This window comes from Pristiophorus japonicus, chromosome 17 (assembly GCF_044704955.1).
Source record: "Pristiophorus japonicus isolate sPriJap1 chromosome 17, sPriJap1.hap1, whole genome shotgun sequence".
In the NCBI taxonomy this organism is placed as follows: Eukaryota; Metazoa; Chordata; class Chondrichthyes; family Pristiophoridae; genus Pristiophorus; species Pristiophorus japonicus.
Genome location: NC_091993.1, coordinates 130,921,764 through 130,940,221, shown reverse-complemented (window position 1 = coordinate 130,940,221; position 18,458 = coordinate 130,921,764). Strand labels below are relative to the sequence as shown.

The 18,458-nt window shown below is 48.9% G+C and overlaps 1 protein-coding gene across 3 annotated transcripts in view; it reads right to left on the bottom strand.

Annotated features, from left to right (window-relative positions):
- Positions 1-18,458, bottom strand: part of slc16a4 (solute carrier family 16 member 4) — a 138,828-nt gene that overhangs the window by 24,413 nt on the left and 95,957 nt on the right. For all 3 annotated transcript variants that reach the window (XM_070859287.1, XM_070859289.1, XM_070859288.1), the window contains 3 exons: positions 15,452-15,595; positions 10,213-10,374; positions 5,492-6,103 (listed from right to left, as the gene is read on the bottom strand). In XM_070859287.1, the coding sequence (XP_070715388.1) occupies positions 5,492-6,103; positions 10,213-10,374; positions 15,452-15,595 (918 nt within the window). The remainder of the gene's footprint in view (positions 1-5,491; positions 6,104-10,212; positions 10,375-15,451; positions 15,596-18,458) is intronic.

Sequence of the window (18,458 nt, the reverse complement as noted above, 5' to 3'; positions counted from 1 at the left end):
AAACAAGTGCTCCACTCGGAGCTCCTACACGGCAAGCGAGCCAAAGGTGGGCAGCGGAAACACGACAAACACCCTCAAAGCCTCCCTGATAAAGTGCAACATCCCCACTGACACCTGGGAGTCCCTGGCCAAAGACCAGTCCGCCCTAAGTGGAGAAAGTGCATCTGGGAGGGCGCTGAGCACCTCAAGTCTCGTCGCTGAAAGCATGCAGAAACCAAGCGCAGGCAGCGGAAGGAGCGTGCGGCAAACCAGTCCCACCCACCCCTTCCCTCGGCGACTATCTGTCCCACCTGTGACAGAGACTGTGGTTCTCGTATTGGGCTGTTCAGCCACCAAAGAACTCACTTCAGGAGTGGAAGCAAGTCTTCCTCGATTCCGAGGGACTGCCTATGATGATGATGAATCTTGATTTGTAATTCTCAGCCGAGTGATTTGTTTCCACTGGCCTTTCAAATGATAATCTGCAGGATTTGCACACACAGCAACTAACTGCAATCCACCGTACAGCAGGTTCCAGAACTGAAGTCCGTACGCGATGGTTACGCTGTAGCGGCAGAGAATGAATCCCTCCCTTTGACACGCTGCATGTTCTCACTCCATCCCTCTACCCCACTCCTGTCTCAGGCTCAACCACACGGTTCGCAACCTTGGTGTCATATTTGATCCCGAGGTGAGCTTCTGACCACATATCTGCGCCATAACTAAAACCGCCTGTTTCTACCTCCGTAACATCGCCCTTGCCTCAGCTCATCTGCTGCTGAAACCTTTATCTGTGCCTTTAGAATCATAATTACACCAGAGAAGGAGGCCAAGTGGTCCATCAAGCCCTTTACCCATTCCGTATCCATGCAGCCACTGTCCCTTTTATTCCATGGGCTTCAACTTTGCTGCAAGCTTATTATGTGGCACTTTATCAAACAGCTTTTTGGAAATCCATGTACACCACGCCAACCACATTACCCTCATCAACCCTCTCTGTTACCTCATCAAAACACTTTGCAACGTCCAGACTTGACCATTCCAACACATTCCTGGCCGGCCTCCCACATTCTACCCGACGTAAACTAGAGGTGATCCAAAACGCTGCTGCCCCGTGTCCTAACTTGCACCATCCCGCTCACCCATCACCCCCTGTGCTCACTGACCCCGTGTCCTAACTCGCACCGAGTCCCGCTCACCCATCACCCCCTGTGCTCGCTGCCCCGTGTCCTAACTCGTACCGAGTCCCGCTCACCCATCACCCCCTGTGCTCACTGCCCTGTGTCCTAACTCGCACCGAGTCCCACTCACCCATCACCCCCTGTGCTCGCTGCCCCGTGTCCTAACTCGTACCGAGTCCCGCTCACCCATCACCCCCTGTGCTCACTGCCCTGTGTCCTAACTCGCACCGAGTCCCACTCACCCATCACCCCCTGTGCTCGCTGACCCGTGTCCTAACTCGCACCGAGTCCTGCTCACCCATCACCCCCTGTGCTCGCTGCCCCGTGTCCTAACTCGCACCGAGTCCCGCTCACCCATCACCCCCTGTGCTCGCTGACCCACATTGAAACCTGGTTAAGCAACGTCACGATTTTAAAATTCTTGCCTTTGTTTTCAAATGCCTCCATGGCCCTCGCCCCTCCCTATCTCTGTAATCCCCCCAGCCCCACAACCCCTCCCACCCTCGAGATCTCTGCGCTCCTCTAATTCTGGCCTCTTGAGCATCCCCAATGTTCATCACTCCACCATTGGTGGCCGTGCCTTCTGTTGCCTGGGCCCTGGATTCTGGAATTCCCTCCCTAAACCTCTCTACCTCTCTTTCCTCCTTTAATACGCTCCTTAAAACTGACCTCTTTGATCAAGCTTTTGTCCTAACGTCTCCTTATGTGGCTTGGTGTCAAATTTTGTTTTATAACGCTCCTGTGAAGCACCTCGAGATGTTTACTATGTTAGAGGCGCTATATAAATACAAGTTATTGAATCCGGTTTTATTCTAACAGTTAGTTGGATAATCGTTTTGCTCTGGGGGTTGTGCGGAGGGATTCAGATCGAGAGGGCGGCTATCATCACATGTCCATGACTCTGAAATAGCAATTTCTGCTGGCTGCAAATCAAACCCATGGGGAAATGACAGTAGTCCCAGAGGGTAACGCGGGCAGCCCAGGCCAGTGCTGCGTGGTACAGCTGTGAATTTCCAAGTGGAGGCAGCGTGCCTTGTTAAATGGGAAAAGCATTTCCTGAATTAAGCGCTGTGGATCATTGAAAGGAAAATGAATCTTCATTTCTTTCCAAAGTTTGAGAGATTAAACGCTGTTTGGATTAGAATGAACTCCAACACTCCCAGCTAATGTGGAGCTGCTCGATATCATCATCATCATAGGCAGTCCCTCTGAATCGAGGAAGACTTGCTTCCACTCTTAAAATGAATCCTTAGGTGGCTGAACAGTCCAATACGAGAGCCACAGTCCCTGTCACAGGTGGGACAGACAGTGGTTGAAGGAAAGGGAGGGTGGGACTGGTTTGCCGCACGCTCCTCCCGCTGTCTGCGCTTGATTTCTGCATACTCTCGTCGACAAGACTCTAGGTGCTCAGCGCACTCCCGGATGCACTTCCTCCACTTAGGGTGGTCTATGGCCAGGGACTCCCAGGTGTCAGTGGGGATGATGCTTTTTATCATGACCATCACAACTGCCCCATGAAAGTGGACTGGGAGTGAAGTAGATTGAGACTTGACTACATCAGGAACTTTCCCATTTCCTGCTCCATGTTACAAGTCCACAGGCACCTACAGCTCCCTCGAGATCACCCAGTCTCCATGTGCCCACTCACTTACCCTCACCACCTCACCACTGTCCATCGGAATGCGATCCAGAGTGGGAACACTGTCTGATTGGACCTTCTGCTCACTCAAGGGCATTGTGGCTATTGCTAACTCCCCCGAGATCCACTGACAGCAAGAACAGAACCCGACACTCTCCTGCTTGGCAGAGATTGCATTTCTTTAACTGGGAAAGTGAAAGGGCCATGAGGTACTAGCTGGCCAGCACTGATGCTGCAAAGTATGAAAGGGAGAGCACCTCGCAGGGTTGCATTGTGTGAAATCATGGGCGACAAATCCTGCACCGTGCTCCCTGTGGACTCAGCTCCCCATCGCGAGCACGCAATCGATCCCGAGACAACACTTCGATAGTGATCAGGTGGATTGAAACCTGGAGATTGCAGTGTGATCGAAATGTCTCTCTTCTCCCCCACAGTCTCTCTCTCTTCCCCCAGTCTCTCTCTTTCTCTCTTCCCCCAGTCTCTCTCTCTCTCTCTCGTTCGTTCACTCTCTCTTTCCGACCCCCACCCCACCAGTCTCTCTCTCTCTTCATAGAATCATAGAAATTTTAAACACAGAAGGAGGCCATTTCGGCCCATCGTGTCCGCACCAGTCGACAAAGAGCTACCCAGCCTAATCCCACTTTCCAGCTCTTGGTCCATAGCCCTGTAGGTTACGGCACTTCAGGTGCACATCCAAGTACTTTTTAAATGTGATGAGGGTTTCTGCCTCTACCACCCTTTCAGGAAGTGATTTCCAGACCCTCACCACCCTCTGGGTGAAGACATTTCCCCTCATAATGTCTCTAAACCTCCCCCCAATTCCTTTAAATCTATGCCCCCTGGTTGTTGACCCCTCTGTCAAGGGGAACAGGTCCTTCCTATCCACTCTATCCAGGCCCCTCATAATTTTATACACCTCAATCAGGTCTCCCCTCAGCCTCCTCTGTTCCAAAGAAAACAGACCCAGCATATCCAATCTTTCCTCATAGCCAAAATTCTCCAGTCCAGGCAACATTCTTGTAAATCTCCTCTGCACTCTTTCCAGTGCAATCACATCTTTCCTGTAATGTGATGACCAGAACTGCACGCAGTACTCCAGCTGCGGCCTAACCAGTGTTTTATACAGTTCAAGCATAACCTCCCTGCTCTTGTATTCTATGCCTCGACTAATAAAGGCAAGTATTCCATATGCCTTCTTAACCACCTTATCTACCTGGCCTGCTACCTTCAGGGATCTGTGGACCTGCACTCCAAGGTCCCTCTGTTCCTCTACACTCCTCAGTGTCCGACCATTTAATGTGTATTCCCTTGCCTTGTTAGACCTCCCCAAATGCATTACCTCACACTTCTCCGGATTGAATTCCATTGGCCACTGTTCTGTCCACCTGATCAGTACATTGATATCTTCCTACAATCCGCAGCTTTCTTCATTATCAACCACACGGCCAATTTTAGTGTCGTCTGCAAACTTCTTAATCATACCCCCCAAACATTCAAGTCCAAGTATTTGACATATACCACAAAAAGCCAGGGACCCGGCACTGAGCCCTTCAGTGCTGTCAGATGAACTACTGCGGGAATTAGGGCCCAGAAATCCCAGCGGGCTGCTTCCCGCGGGCGATCGGGTAAAAAACTTTAAAAAGATGCGCACTTACCTATTCCTGCTGGCCTCCCGCGAGTTCCCGGTCCTGAGGCCACTGACTGCGCTTCGCAGCACGTGCACATCGGGCTGGAGCTGCAGTCACATGGCTCTAGGCAGCCAATCAGGTAAAGTACATGCTCATTCATAATAATGGGAACTCCGTAAGTTGGACTCCCCATTATTATAAATGAGAAACCCCCCCAAACACACAAAACCAATAATAAAAAATAGAAAAAATACAGCACATATTTTTATTAATTTAAATTAGTTATTTATGTATTTTAAAAAAATATATATTTTTCTGATTTAAAAAAAAGTTTTTTTAATTATGGTTTAAAATAAACTTACCGTAGTGGGGAGGGTTTTTAACAATAAAATGTGTTTTTATAATTTTATTTTAAAATGTTTTTGTTTATTTTAAAATGCTTACGCCTGTAACAGTCGGCTATGTGCAAGAGTTTGGAGCACATTTGCCGGGTGAGATATGGGTAAATCCTGCAATCTTGCCCGTGCGAATGTCCTCACTCCCGAGACACGGCGGATCTGTCGAGCTCCAGCTTGACCGATCCGAAAAGCCGGTTTTCAGTGCCTGCGCATTGTCTATACACACTCCGTAAACACTCCGTACGGACCCAGGAGGCAGGGATTCCTGCCGCATTATTTAAATGGTGTGCCGGACACTCCCAGATTTCAGATAAGCAAGGAATGATCTGCATACAGCTGTGGCGGAAGGTTCGGTGCACTCCTGCTGGGAAAGGTGTGCGGACACCTGGAGTTGCTGGGATCAGGCTCACTTGTGCTGTTCACTCCGCCTCCCATCACAGGTGAACAATCTGCTGACAACCAAGTCCAGCTTTTCCAATCTAGGATGCTGCTGAGTGAGAATATCGCCCGCCAGGGCCCGAGGCTTTAGTGTCTCGGTTCACACATGTTTGTGGCATGAAGGCCAGTGCCCCTTCGATCTGTACCCAAACAAGAGAAGCTCCTTCAGGACAGCAAATCTAAAGCAAACTTCACTCACTCGGACAAGACCTTCAGGCCTCAGCTCACCTGCAACAGAGATGATGTAGGATGCGTCCATCGCATTAATACCCAAGGTTTTAGCCCTTGCTGACAGGTGAAAGTACGGAATGAAGTATGCTAACTGACTGAACACCACAGAGGACGTATAAATACAAAAGAAAGGATCTCGTAACAGCGAGAAGTCGAGCAGCTTTTCCTTCGGAGGGAGGTTTTGTGTTCCCTTGTCCCTGTTGGAAAACTCTACAGCCTCACTGTGAGTGGATCTGAAAGTGACTTTGTCCAAAAAGGCTTTGCTCTCGTGTGAGATGCTGGATTCTGTCTCCACGCGGGATATGTTGATACTCAGATTCTCGTCTCTCAGGATGCAGCTGTCCTGGTTCTTGGACATACCGAGGTGACCAATGGCCGAGTGGCCACCGTTGGGATTGGCGGTGATCAAACAGCCTTCTGATTGGCTCTCCAAGCGGTTTTGTTTCGTTGTCCCATTCTGAAATGCACTGCCATGTGGCGTTATGAGCGTTTTCGCATTCGAGGATGATTCAGAGTACGTGGGCTGGTTTTCATGGAGATAAATCGGTCTCAGTAGCATGCTGGTAGCGATGAGGTTCAACATTATACCTCCCAAAATAAGCAGAGCACCTGTAGAGGTTAAAAAAACACTGGCATTGACAAAACATTTGTTCTTATTGGACCCCTACAGAGGTTCCCTTGGGTTTGTGTGTTAATATCTACAGGAAGTCCCCACAGGTGTCTTCCTGCAATTATATCGGGCCCTGGTGAGACCTGGAGTATTGTGCACAGTTTTGGTCTCCTTACCTAAGGAAGGATATACTTGCCATAGAGAGGGTGCAACGAAGGTTCACCAGACTGATTCCTGGGATGAGGGGATTGTCCAATGAAGAGAGATTGAGTAGACTAGGCCGATATTCTCCAGAGTTTGGAAGAATGAGAGGTGATCTCATTGAAACATACAAAATTCTTACAGGGATTGACAGGGTAGATGCAGGGAGAATGTTTCCCCCGAGCTGGGGAGTCTAGAACCAGGGGTCACAGTCTCAGGATAAGGGGTCGGCCATTTAGGACTGAGATGAGGAGGAATTTCTTCACTCAGAGGGGGGTGAATCTTTGGAATTCTCTGCCCCAGAGGGCTGTGGAGGCTCAGTCGTTGAGTATATACAAGGCTGAGATCGATAGATTTTTGGATATTAAGGGAATCGAGGGATATGGGGATCGAGCGGGAAAGTGGAGTTGAGGTAGAAGATCAGCTGTGATCTCACTGAATGGCGGAGCAGGCTCGAGGGGCCCAATCCTGCTCTTATTTCTTATGTTCTTATGTTCTTAATATCTACAGGAAGACCCACAGGAGTGTTAATATTTACAAGGGGGTAACATTAGGGAACATTGATGTGGATTAATTCCGTAATTTGGACCGAGATGTCTGGAAATTTCCAGAATGTACCGTAAACAATGAAGTCAGTTTATGAAATAAAAACACACTTTTCCAACTTCTTTCAATATTTCATGATGTGGAAGCGATGGATTTATGTAATATTTCATCACCTCAATGCACTTACCCCCAACAACTTACTCTTAAATGCTGTGAAAATTATATTTTGGGTTTTCAATTATTTTTCATTCACTTTCAATAGGAAAGGAAACAGCAAAAGCTTATTTAAAATCCCCAAATATAACTCACTGTAACATAATACAAGGCCACATTAGAAAATTTGCAGACTGGGCAGTTAAGTGGCAAATGAAGTTTAACAAAGTTAACTGTGAGGTGATGCACTTTGGTAGGAAAAACAGAACCATCACGTACACCCAAAAGGGGTAGAAGAGCAAAGAAATCTAGGGATACAGGTGAACCCATTATTAAAAGCAGCATCGCGGATCAGCAAAGCAATTAATTTTTAAAAGTAGTATTTATTTCTAAAAGTAGTGAAGTTATGTTAAATGTACAGGACCCTGGTCAGGCCACACTTGGAATACTATGAACAGTTCTGGACTCCATACGATGAAAAGCATATAGAAGCACTGGAGAAAGTGTAACAAAGATTTACAAGGGTGGTACCAGGACTGAGAGATTCTAGCTGTTGGGAAAGATTGAACAGGTCGGGGCTTTTGTCTTTAGAAAAAAGACTTAGAGATGACCTGATGGAGATCTTTCAAATGACGAATGGATTGGACAGGGTGGTTGTGGAGAGAATGTTTCCAAAACTAGGGGCCATGAATCCAAGATAGTCACTAACAAAATCCATTGGGAAATAAGGAATATATCTTTACTCAGAGATCGGTTAGAACCTGGAACTCACCACCAAAGGAAACTAGATGAGTCCATGAGAGAAAAGAAGATAGGAAGCTGTGCTGAAAGGCTGAGACCAGGGAGATGGAATAGGAGGAGAATAAACACCGTCCCGGACTGGTTAGACCAGTTTCTGTGCTGCATATTCTGTGTGATTTTACTCAGAGTTTAATTCCTAAGCCCCATCCTACCTTGCAATATCTTACACATTATGACCTGTAAGATGATAAAATGCTCCCGAGGCACCCTGTGAACGTGCGGAGAGATGGACACCTGGGAAGGGAATCTGGCCTGCTCTTGTAGCCACAGTATGTGTGTGGCTGGTCCATGGTGACCCCCAGGATGTTGATGGTGAAAGACTCGGTCATGGTAATGCCATTGAATGTCAAGGGGAGGTGGGTAGACTCTCTTGCTGGAAATGATACGAATATCACTTACCAATTATCAGCCCAAACCTACATGTTGTCCAGGTCTGTTGCATGTGTGCGTGGGCTGCTCAAAGTACAGCTTGGCCATTGCTGGCATTCTGCCCATGGACATTACCACACATCTGTCTATTCCACACCCCAACTGCCATTTGCCCCTCTATCTTCCTCAAGGGAAACTTTTATTGAACAGAATATTATTTCAATCGAACAGTTTGTTCCCACAATTGTTTATATTTATTTGAATATTAGTTTGGCTCAATCAGCAACACTCTGTCACCCGAGGCTATTTTTAAGCCTGTCACTCCAGTGCAGTACTGATGGATGCTGCACTGTCCATCGAATATGATGTTAAATTGAGGCACGGCTGTCTATCAAGTTGGATGCACAGGATCCCACGGTGCTATTTAAAGAAGAGCAGAGAGTTCCCCCAGTGTCCTGACCAACAAGTTCATCCGGATGACTGCTGTTGAGGCATATTGCCACAATCACTTGCAAACAGTGATCACATTTCAAAGCAATTCTCTGTCTATGAAGCGCCCTGAGCTGTGACAAGATGGTACATGCCTGTTTATCTGTGTTAAGGTTACTGCAATGAACTTCCCTCAGTACTGCCCCTCCGGCATTGTAGCGCTCCCTCAGTACTGCCCCTCCAGCAGTGCGGCCCCTCCAGCAGTGCGGCCCCTCCAGCAGTGCGGCCCTCCCTCAGTACTGCCCCTCCAGCAGTGCGGCCCTCCCTCAGTACTGCCCCTCCAGCAGTGCGGCATTCCCTCAGTACTGCACTGGGAGTGTTAGCCTTGATTTTGTGCTCGAGTCCCTGGAGTGGGACTTGAACCCACAACCTTGTGAATCAGAAGCGAGAGTGCTACCCACTGAGCCACAGTTGCCACTACACTTGGATCACAGACTCGGAGTGAGACAGGCTACATGTCACCCGCTGAAATAAAATATATCTTCATAATGTGACCGAAGCCAGGGTGTCGGGGGAGGGGGCTGGACCCCTCTCTGCCACCCCCCCCCCCCATGACCCCCACCACCCCACTGTCCCTTCCCCCCTCAATGTAACCCCACACCTTCACTGTGACCCCACTCACACCTTCACCGTGACCCCCCACACTGTGACCCCCCCATCCTCACTGTGACCCCCACACTGTGACCCCATCCTCACTGTGACCCCCCACACCATGACCCCCCCACCCTCACTGTGACCCCCCCACCCTCACTGTGACCCCCCCCACACTGTGACCCCCCATCCTCACTGTGACCCCCCACACCATGACCCCCCCACCCTCACTGTGACCCCCCCACCCTCACTGTGACCCCCCCACACCGTGACCCTCCATCCTCACTGTGACCCCCACACCGTGACCTCCCCACCCTCACCCCCCACACCCTCACTGTGACCCCCCCACCCTCACTGTGACCCCCCACCCTCACTGTGACCCCCACACCGTGACCTCCCCACCCTCACCCCCCACACCCTCACTGTGACCCCCCCACCCTCACTGTGACCCCCCCACCCTCACTGTGACCCCCACACCATGACCTCCCCACCCTCACCCCCCACACCCTCACTGTGACCCCCCCACCCTCACTGTGACCCCCCCACACCGTGACCCTCCATCCTCACTGTGACCCCCACACCGTGACCTCCCCACCCTCACCCCCCACACCCTCACTGTGACCCCCCCACACCGTGACCCTCCATCCTCACTGTGACCCCCACACCGTGACCTCCCCACCCTCACCCCCCACACCCTCACTATGACCCCCCCACACCGTGACCCCGCCCCTGGCTGTGACCCCCCACCACACCCTTGGTGCATGAGCTGACCCGTGGACCTCCCTTGGCCCGTGACTCAGTGCCCAACACACACGGCTCCACGAGATCGCGGAACCATTGCAGACGATGCTTTGCCCCTCTTCAATGTACTCACAAGTTTTCTTTGCTAAATGCCTTTAAAATGTAGGATTGAATTTAATTTGTAGCCATTAAGAGAATGAAAGCTAACATTGCTCACCTTGCCAGTCATATTCCACTAACAGTAACTGTGTGAATGGGGCGAGGGCGAAGGTTAGGCCCATTCCCGATCGGGCAATGGCGTAGGCCGTTGCCAGTCGTTTCTTGAAGTACTTTACGTGCATCACAGTCGCTGCCTGATAGAGAAACGCAAAGCCGATTCCTGCAACAAATATTCACAGCTCAATCTTTGTCAACCGATATTCTCTGGTCTTCCCAAACCCCAACCTAGAGCAGAAACAGGCCATGTGGAGGTGAGGGAGAGTGGCCATGATCTTACTCTCCCTCAGCTCTGCTCTCCCCACACCCTGTAAGGCTGTCTCTCCGACAGAGCTCAGTCACAGCCGCAGCTTCTTCGATCGCGGTCCCATGTACAGGAGCAACAGCCCCGCCCCCAGTCCAGGCCAGCCCCGCCCCCAGCCCACCCCCAGCCCCGCCCCGAGCCCACCCCCGCCCCCAACCCAGTCCCCCAGCACCGCCCTCAGCACCCCAGCCCCACCCCACCCAGATCCCAGCCCATCAACGCCCCCAGCCCCAGTCCAGACCTGACCCCCAGCCAAGCCCTTCAACACCCCAGCACCGCTCCCCCAGCCCACAACCCCGCATCATGTAAATGTTCCCACTTCCATTGTATCCTTTTGTCCCAGCTCTGCTGACTCAGCCCTTTTAATCCATAAACCACTTGTGTATCCAAACAAGGATAACATTTGTTAAATTTAGAGGATGCCAGGCCTAATGTTATAAAGTTCTGACATGGGGTGGTCTTGATCCAGAATGGCTACGGACACTCAGCACAGAACCAACCATATATAGCACCGCAATTGGCAACATTTTATAGGGTGGCTAGAGTGGGGAATGGAAACCTGGGAGTGTTTGATGGGACAGTGTAGAGGGAGCTTTACTCTGTATCTAACCTGTGCTCTACCTGCCCTGGGAGTGTTTGATGGGACAGTGTAGAGAGCGCTTTACTCTGTATCGAACCCATGATGTACCTCAGGCAAAAAGCAAAAAGGGCCACATTACAGAAAAATTCTAAGGGGGCAAAGTGTGTTAGAAAGACAAGCCTGAAGGCTCTGTGCCTCAATGTGAGGAGTATTCGGAATAAGGTGGACGAATTAACTGCGCAGATAGCAGTTAACGGGTATGATGTAATTGGCATCACGGAGACATGGCTCCAGGGTGACCAAGGCTGGGAACTCAACATCCAGGGGTATTCAACATTTAGGAAGGATAGACAGAAAGGAAAAGGAGGCGGGGTGGCATTGCTGGTTAAAGAGGAAATTAATGCAATAGTAAGAAAGGACATTAGCCTGGATAATGTGGAATCAGTATGGGTGGAGCTATGGAATACCAAAGGGCAGAAAACCCTAGTGGGAGTTGTGTACAGACCACCAAACAATAGTAGTGAGATTGGGGACAGCATCAAACAAGAAATTAGGGCTGCATGTAATAAAAATACAGCAGTTATCATGGGTGATTTTAATCTACATATTGATTGGGCTAACCAAACTGGTAGCAATGCGGTGGAGGAGGATTTCCTGGAGTGTATTAAGGATGGTTTTCTAGACCAATATGTCGAGGAACCAACTAGAGAGCTAGCCATTCTAGACTGGGTGATGTGTAATGAGAAAGGACTAATTAGCAATCTTGTTGTGCGAGGCCCCTTGGGGAACAATGACTATAATATGGTAGAATTCTTTATTAAGATGGAGAGTGACACAGTTAATTCGGAAACTAGGGTCCTGAACTTAAGGAAAGGCAACTTCGATGGTTTGAGGTGTGAATTGGCTAGAATAGACTGGCAAATGATACTTAAAGGGTTGACGGTGGATAGGCAATGGCAAACATTTAAAGATCACATGGATGAACTTCAGCAATTGTACATCCCTGTCTGGAATAAAAATAAAACAGGGAAGGTGGCTCAACCGTGGCTAACAAGGAAAATTAAGGATAGTGTTAAATCCAAGGAAGAGGCATATAAATTGGCCAGAAAAAGCAACAAACCTGAGGACTGGGAGAAATTTAGAATTCAGCATAGGAGGACAAAGGATTTAATTAAGAGGGGGAAAATAGAGTACGAGAAGAAGCTTGCCGGGAACATAAAAACTGACTGCAAAAGCTTCTATAGATAAGTGAAGAGAAAAAGATTAGTAGGTCCCTTGCAGTCGGATTCAGGTGAATTTATAATGGGGAACAAAGAAATGGCAGAACAATTGAACAAATACTTCGGTTCTGTCGCTCCCTCTACACTGTCCCATCAAACACTCCCAGGGCAGGTACAGCATGGGGTTAGACACAGAGTAAAGCTCCCTCTACACTGTTCCATCAAACACTCCCAGGGCAGGTACAGGGGGTTAGATACAGAGTAAAGCTCCCTCTCCACTGTCCCATCAAACACTCCCAGGGCAGGTACAGCACGGGTTAGATACACAGTAAAGCTCGCTCTACACTGTCCCATCAAACAGTTCATTGGATATGTTCAAGAGGGAGTTAGATGTGGCCCTTACAGCTCAGGGGATTCAAGGGGTATGGAGAGAAAGCAGGAAAGGGGTACTGAGGGAATGATCAGCCATGATATTATTGAATGGTGGTGCAGGCTCGAAGGGCCGAATGGCCTGCTCCTGCACCTATTTTCTATGTTTCTATGTTTTTATGTTGGATGGGACAATGTAGAGGGAGCTTTACTCTGTATCTAACCAGTGCTGTACCTGCCCTGGGAGTGTTTGATGGGACAATATAGACGGAGCTTTACTCTGTCTCTAACCCCGTGCTGTACCTGCCCTGGGAGCGTTTGATGATGGCACTAATTATGAACATACTTCATATGATGAGTAGAACATTTTCAATAACAAGGAAATCATTATTGGTGATAATTACTTGGGAGAGACTTTAGCTTGTGGACGTTGATTCTTAGTTACAGAATGTTGCCGAGTGCGACTCATCCCAGGGAATCATCAAAACATAGAAACATAGAAAATAGGTGCAAGAGTAGGCCATTCGGCCCTTCGAGCCTGCACCACCATTCAAGAAGATCATGGCTGATCATTCCCTCAACAACCCTTTCCTGCTTTCTCACCATACCTCTTGATCCCTTTAGCCGTAGGGGCCATATCTAACTCCCTCTTGAATATATCCAATGAACTGGCCTCAACAACTCTCTGCGGCAGGGAATTAACAACTCTCTGAGTGAAGAAGGTTCTCCTCATCTCAGGCCTAAATGGCCTACCCCTTATCCTAAGACTGTGTCCCCTCATTCTGGACTTCCCCAACATCGGGAACATTCTACCCGCATCTAACCTGTCCCATTCTGTCAGAATCTTATATGTTTCTATGAGATCCCCTCTCATCCTTCTAAACTCCAATGTATAAAGGCACAGTTGATCCAGTCCCTCCTCATATGTCAGTCCTGCCATCCCGGGAATCAGTCTGGTGAACCTTTGCTGCACTCCCTCAATAGCAAGAATGTCATTCCTCAGATTAGGAGACCAAAACTGAACACAATATTCTAGGTGAGGCCTCACCAAGGCCCTGTACAACTGCAGTAAGACCTCCCTGCTCCTATACTCAAATCCTCTCGCGATGAAGGCCAACATACCATTTGCCTTCTTCATCGCCTGCTGTACATGCCCTGGGAGTGTTTGATGGCTTGTCTTTCTAACACACTTTGCCCCTTTAGAATTTTGGTGTAATGTGGCCCTTTTTGCTTTTTGCCTTAGGTTTCTCTGCCCTCCACTTTGAGTTTTCTTCTTTCTATCTTTTGCTTCTGCCCCCATTCTACTTCCCTCTGTCTCCCTGCATAGGTTCCCATCCCCCTGCCATCTTAGTTTAACTCCTCCCCAACAGCACTAGCAAACACTCCCCCTAGGACATTGGTTCCAGTCCTGCCCAGGTGCAGACCATCTGGTTTGTACTGGTTCCACCTCCCTCAGAACCTGTTCCAATGTCCAAGGAATTTGAATCCCTCCCTGCTGCACCACTCCTCAAGTGAGCTATCCTTCATCTGAGCTATCCTGCGATTCCTACTCTGACTAGCACGTGGCACTGGTAGCAATCCTGAGATTACTACTTTTGAGGTCCTACTTTTTAAATTTAGCTCCTCGCTCCCTAAATTCGTCTTGTAGGACCTTATCCCGTTTTTTACCTATATCGTTGGTACCTAGATGCACCACGACAACTGGCTGTTCACCCTCTTCAGAGTGTCCTGCACCCGCTCCGAGACATCCTTGACCCTTGCACCAGGGAGGCAACACACCATCCTGGAGTCTCGGTTGCGGCCGCAGAAACGTCTATCTATTCCCCTAACCATTGAATCCCCTATCACTATCGCTCTCCCACTCTTTTTCCTGCCCTCCTGTGCAGCAGAGCCACCCACGGTGCCATGAACTTGTCTGCTGCTGCCTTCCCCTGATGAGTCATCCTTCCAACAGTATCCAAAGCGGTGCATCTGTTTTGCAGGCTTTGTCTGGCCGTGATGCCAGGAACATTACACTCTTGTTACAAACCACAAAAAGAAATTGGTATCACTCGCCCTGAACACTGTGTTTGTAGCTTTTTAATTATCCACTGATTGGGATTCCTGGAGAACTGGTTACCAAATCTACAAATTTGCTGAGTGCCAGAGTTTGTTATGGTGCTGCACTGGAGCATACGGCAACTTGGGGACAGATCAAGTAAGACTGGAGACTGAACAAGCTCCCGAGTCGTTTCTGGACCAGACACCAAGCAGCAATATGTTGTCTCACGTCACAAGATAGTAAGATAGATATGGATAGAATCATAGGATGATAGAGCACAGGAGGAGACCATTCGGCCCATCGAGCTTGTGCCGGCTCTGTGACAGAGCGATCCAATCAGTCCCACTCTCTGAGGGATGAGGCTGAAATTTGATGCTAACAGGAACAGAAGTTGGCCATTTAAACACGTGGAATCAAGTGGAAAATTGGGCAGCTTGTCAAGTGGTGAAGGAACGACAAAGAGCTGAAGGGCCTTTACACATTGGTTATCTTTGGTCAGCTTTTAAAATTTATCTCTGGAGTTTTCGAGAAAGTGGTTTTCTTCTCAATAAAGAGGTGAAAAATTTATTTGTACAAATTAGATCATTTATTTAAATTTTGTCACAGAATTATGTGCGATTATCTTTGATTGTGTAAAATATTCAGGAGTTATTCCCTGAAATTATGGAGGAGTCATTCTTAAAGATGGTTAAAACATCGCTTCAAAACAAAACTGACATGTCTTACCCACGACACCACCAAGGGACACATAGAGGAAGAGGACTCCAGTCGCCAAGATGCTGGTGAGAAATCCGGTGCTCACCAGGACAGCCCCCAGAATAGAAGTCCAACGATCACCCAGCTTCCCACAGACGATGGATGCAATCGGACCTGGGGGGGAATCCCATTAAACATTCAATCACCTGGGGAGGAAATCCCATTAAACATTCAATCGGACCTGGGAGGAAATCCCATTAAACATTCAATATTCCTCTCTCGTTTATACAATATATTTTCTTCCACTTGAAAGCATTGGTCTGAAAAGTAGCCGAGAAATAGCAGCCGTGCTGTGCTCCTCGTGGGCAGACAGAGTCGTGAGGCTCTCACCTAGAAGAGAATGGGCAGAAGGGAAAAGTGAAAACAGGATCGCGGAGTTGGGGGCAGGACTGAAGGTTCGGTTGAAGAGAACTTTAAGAAGGTTTTGAAAACAGGGAGGGTGACGGGGGCAGGAGAGAGGGATGTGCAGAGGGAGTTTCAGACAGGAGGGAGAGTAATGTGAAAGAATGACCATTCAAATGGAGCAGTGGGTGTGGAGAACAAGTAGATTGGTGTCAGGAGAACACAGGGTAACGGTGGGACACATGACTGCCGATCACCGAGGGAGGTCGGGGAGGACACAGAGAGACGTGTGCAATATCAAAGATTGGGGTAATGGGGGTTGGGGCTGTAGGGAGGGATTGGGGTAATGGGGGTTGTGTCTGTCGGGAGGGATTGGGACAATGGGGGTTGTGTCTGTAGGGAGGGATTGGGACAATGGGGGTTGTGTCTGTAGGGAGGGATTGGGACAATGGGGGTTGTGTCTGTAGGGAGGGATTGGGGTAATGGGGGTTGTGTCTGTAGGGAGGGATTAGGACAATGGGGGTTGTGTCTGTCGTGAGGGATTGGGACAATGGGGGTTGTGTCTGTAGGGAGGGATTGGGACAATGGGGGTTGTGTCTGTAGGGAGGGATTGGGACAATGGGGGTTGTGTCTGTAGGGAGGGATTGGGACAATGGGGGTTGTGTCTGTAGGGAGGGATTGGGACAATGGCGGTTGGGGCTGTAGGGAGGGATTGGGACAATGGGGGTTGTGTCTGTAGGGAGGGATTGGGACAATGGGGGTTGTGTCTGTAGGGAGGGATTGGGACAATGGGGGTTGTGTCTGTAGGGAGGGATTGGGACAATGGGGGTTGTGTCTGTAGGGAGGGATTGGGACAATGGCGGTTGGGGCTGTAGGGAGGGATTGGGACAATGGGGGTTGTGTCTGTCGGGAGGGATTGGGGTAATGGGGGTTGGGGCTGTAGGGATAGGGAGGGTGAGGATGTGGGTTTCAGCTTTGGAATGAGTTGTGGGAGTTGGAGAGGCAGCGAAAAAAATGAAGGTGATGGATGAGTTGGAGGGTCGGGCTGGGGATGGGTCATATTGTGAAGGATGTGATTTTAGTAACAGAACAGATGTGAGAAGGAAATTCAGCTTTGAGATCCTACAGCACAACAAGCTTCCCGATCTCCAGACTTTGCCTCAGGGACAGGTTGCTGCGTTCAAGACCTGAGGCCTGTCGATGGCAGTGGGAGCGAATCTCACCATCTTTGAATTTGCTCAGATGGAGTTGGAGGAAGTTTGGTCTCATCGTGTCTGAGTAATGGCCGGGCATTGGAGAGGGTGGGGGCATCCCCGGGATCGACGGAGAATTGAAACTGGGTGTCGGCAGCATATGTGAGGCCACTGGAGACACATTTCGTGGTGCTATCACCAACATTTGATTTGAAGCACAGTAAGAATGCAGTAGATTGGAGTGGGCAATGGCGGAGAAACTGTTAGAGGAGATCTTGGACTCGGTGAGCTGGGTGTAAACTGGGAATTTAAGTTGGCAATAAACGGGACCTTTGCAGGTTGGCAGACTGTAACTAACAGGATAATGCAGGGATCAGTGCTGGGGCCTCAGATATTTACAATCTACATTAATGACTGAGATGAAAGGACTGAGTGCAATGTATCCAAGTTTGCTGATGTTATAAAGTTAAGTGGGAAAGTCAGCTGTGAGGAGGATGCAAAAAGGCTGCAGAGAGATATAGACAGGTTGACTGAGTGGGCAAGAACATGGCAAATGGAATACATTGTGGGGAAGTGTGAAGTTATCCACTTTCGTTGGAAAAACAAAAAAGCAGAATATTTTTTGGATGGTGAGAGTCTGGGAAATGGTTGCACTCAGTGGGACCTGGGAGTCCCTGTACATGTATGATTGAAAGTTAACATGCAGGTACAGCAAGCAATTAGGAAAACAGATGGTATGTTAGCCTTTGTAACAAAGGGTTTACATAAGAACATCAGAAATAGGAGCAGGAGTCGGCCATTCGGCCCCTCGAGCCTGCTCCGCCATTTAGTACGATCATGGCTGATCTGATCATGGACTCATCCGATCATGGACTCAGATCCACTTCCCCGCCCGTTCCCCATAACCCCTTTATCCCTTTATCGGTTAAGAAACTGTCCATTTTTGTCTTAAATTTATTCAATGTCCCAGCTTCCACAGCTCTCTGAGGCAGCGAATTCCACAGATTTACAACCCTCTGAAAGAAGAAATTTCTCCTATTCTCAGTATTAAATGGGCGGTCCCTTATTCTAAGATCATGCCCCTTACATCTAGTCTCCCCCATCAGTGGAAACATCCTCTCTGCATCCACCTTGTCAAGCCCCCCTCATAATCTTATACGTTTAAGATCACCTCTCATTCTTCTGAATTCCAATGAGTAGAGGCCCAAACTATTCAACCTTTCCTCATAAATCAACCACCTCATCTCCGGAATCAACCTAATGAACCTTCTCTGAACTGCCTCCAAAGCAAGTATATCCTTTCTTAAATATGGAAATCAAAACTGCACGCAGTATTCCAGGTGTGGCCTCGCCAATACCCTGTATAACTGTAACAAGACTTCCCTGTTTTTATACTCCATCCCCTTTACAATAAAGGCCAAGATTCCATTGGCCTTCCTGAT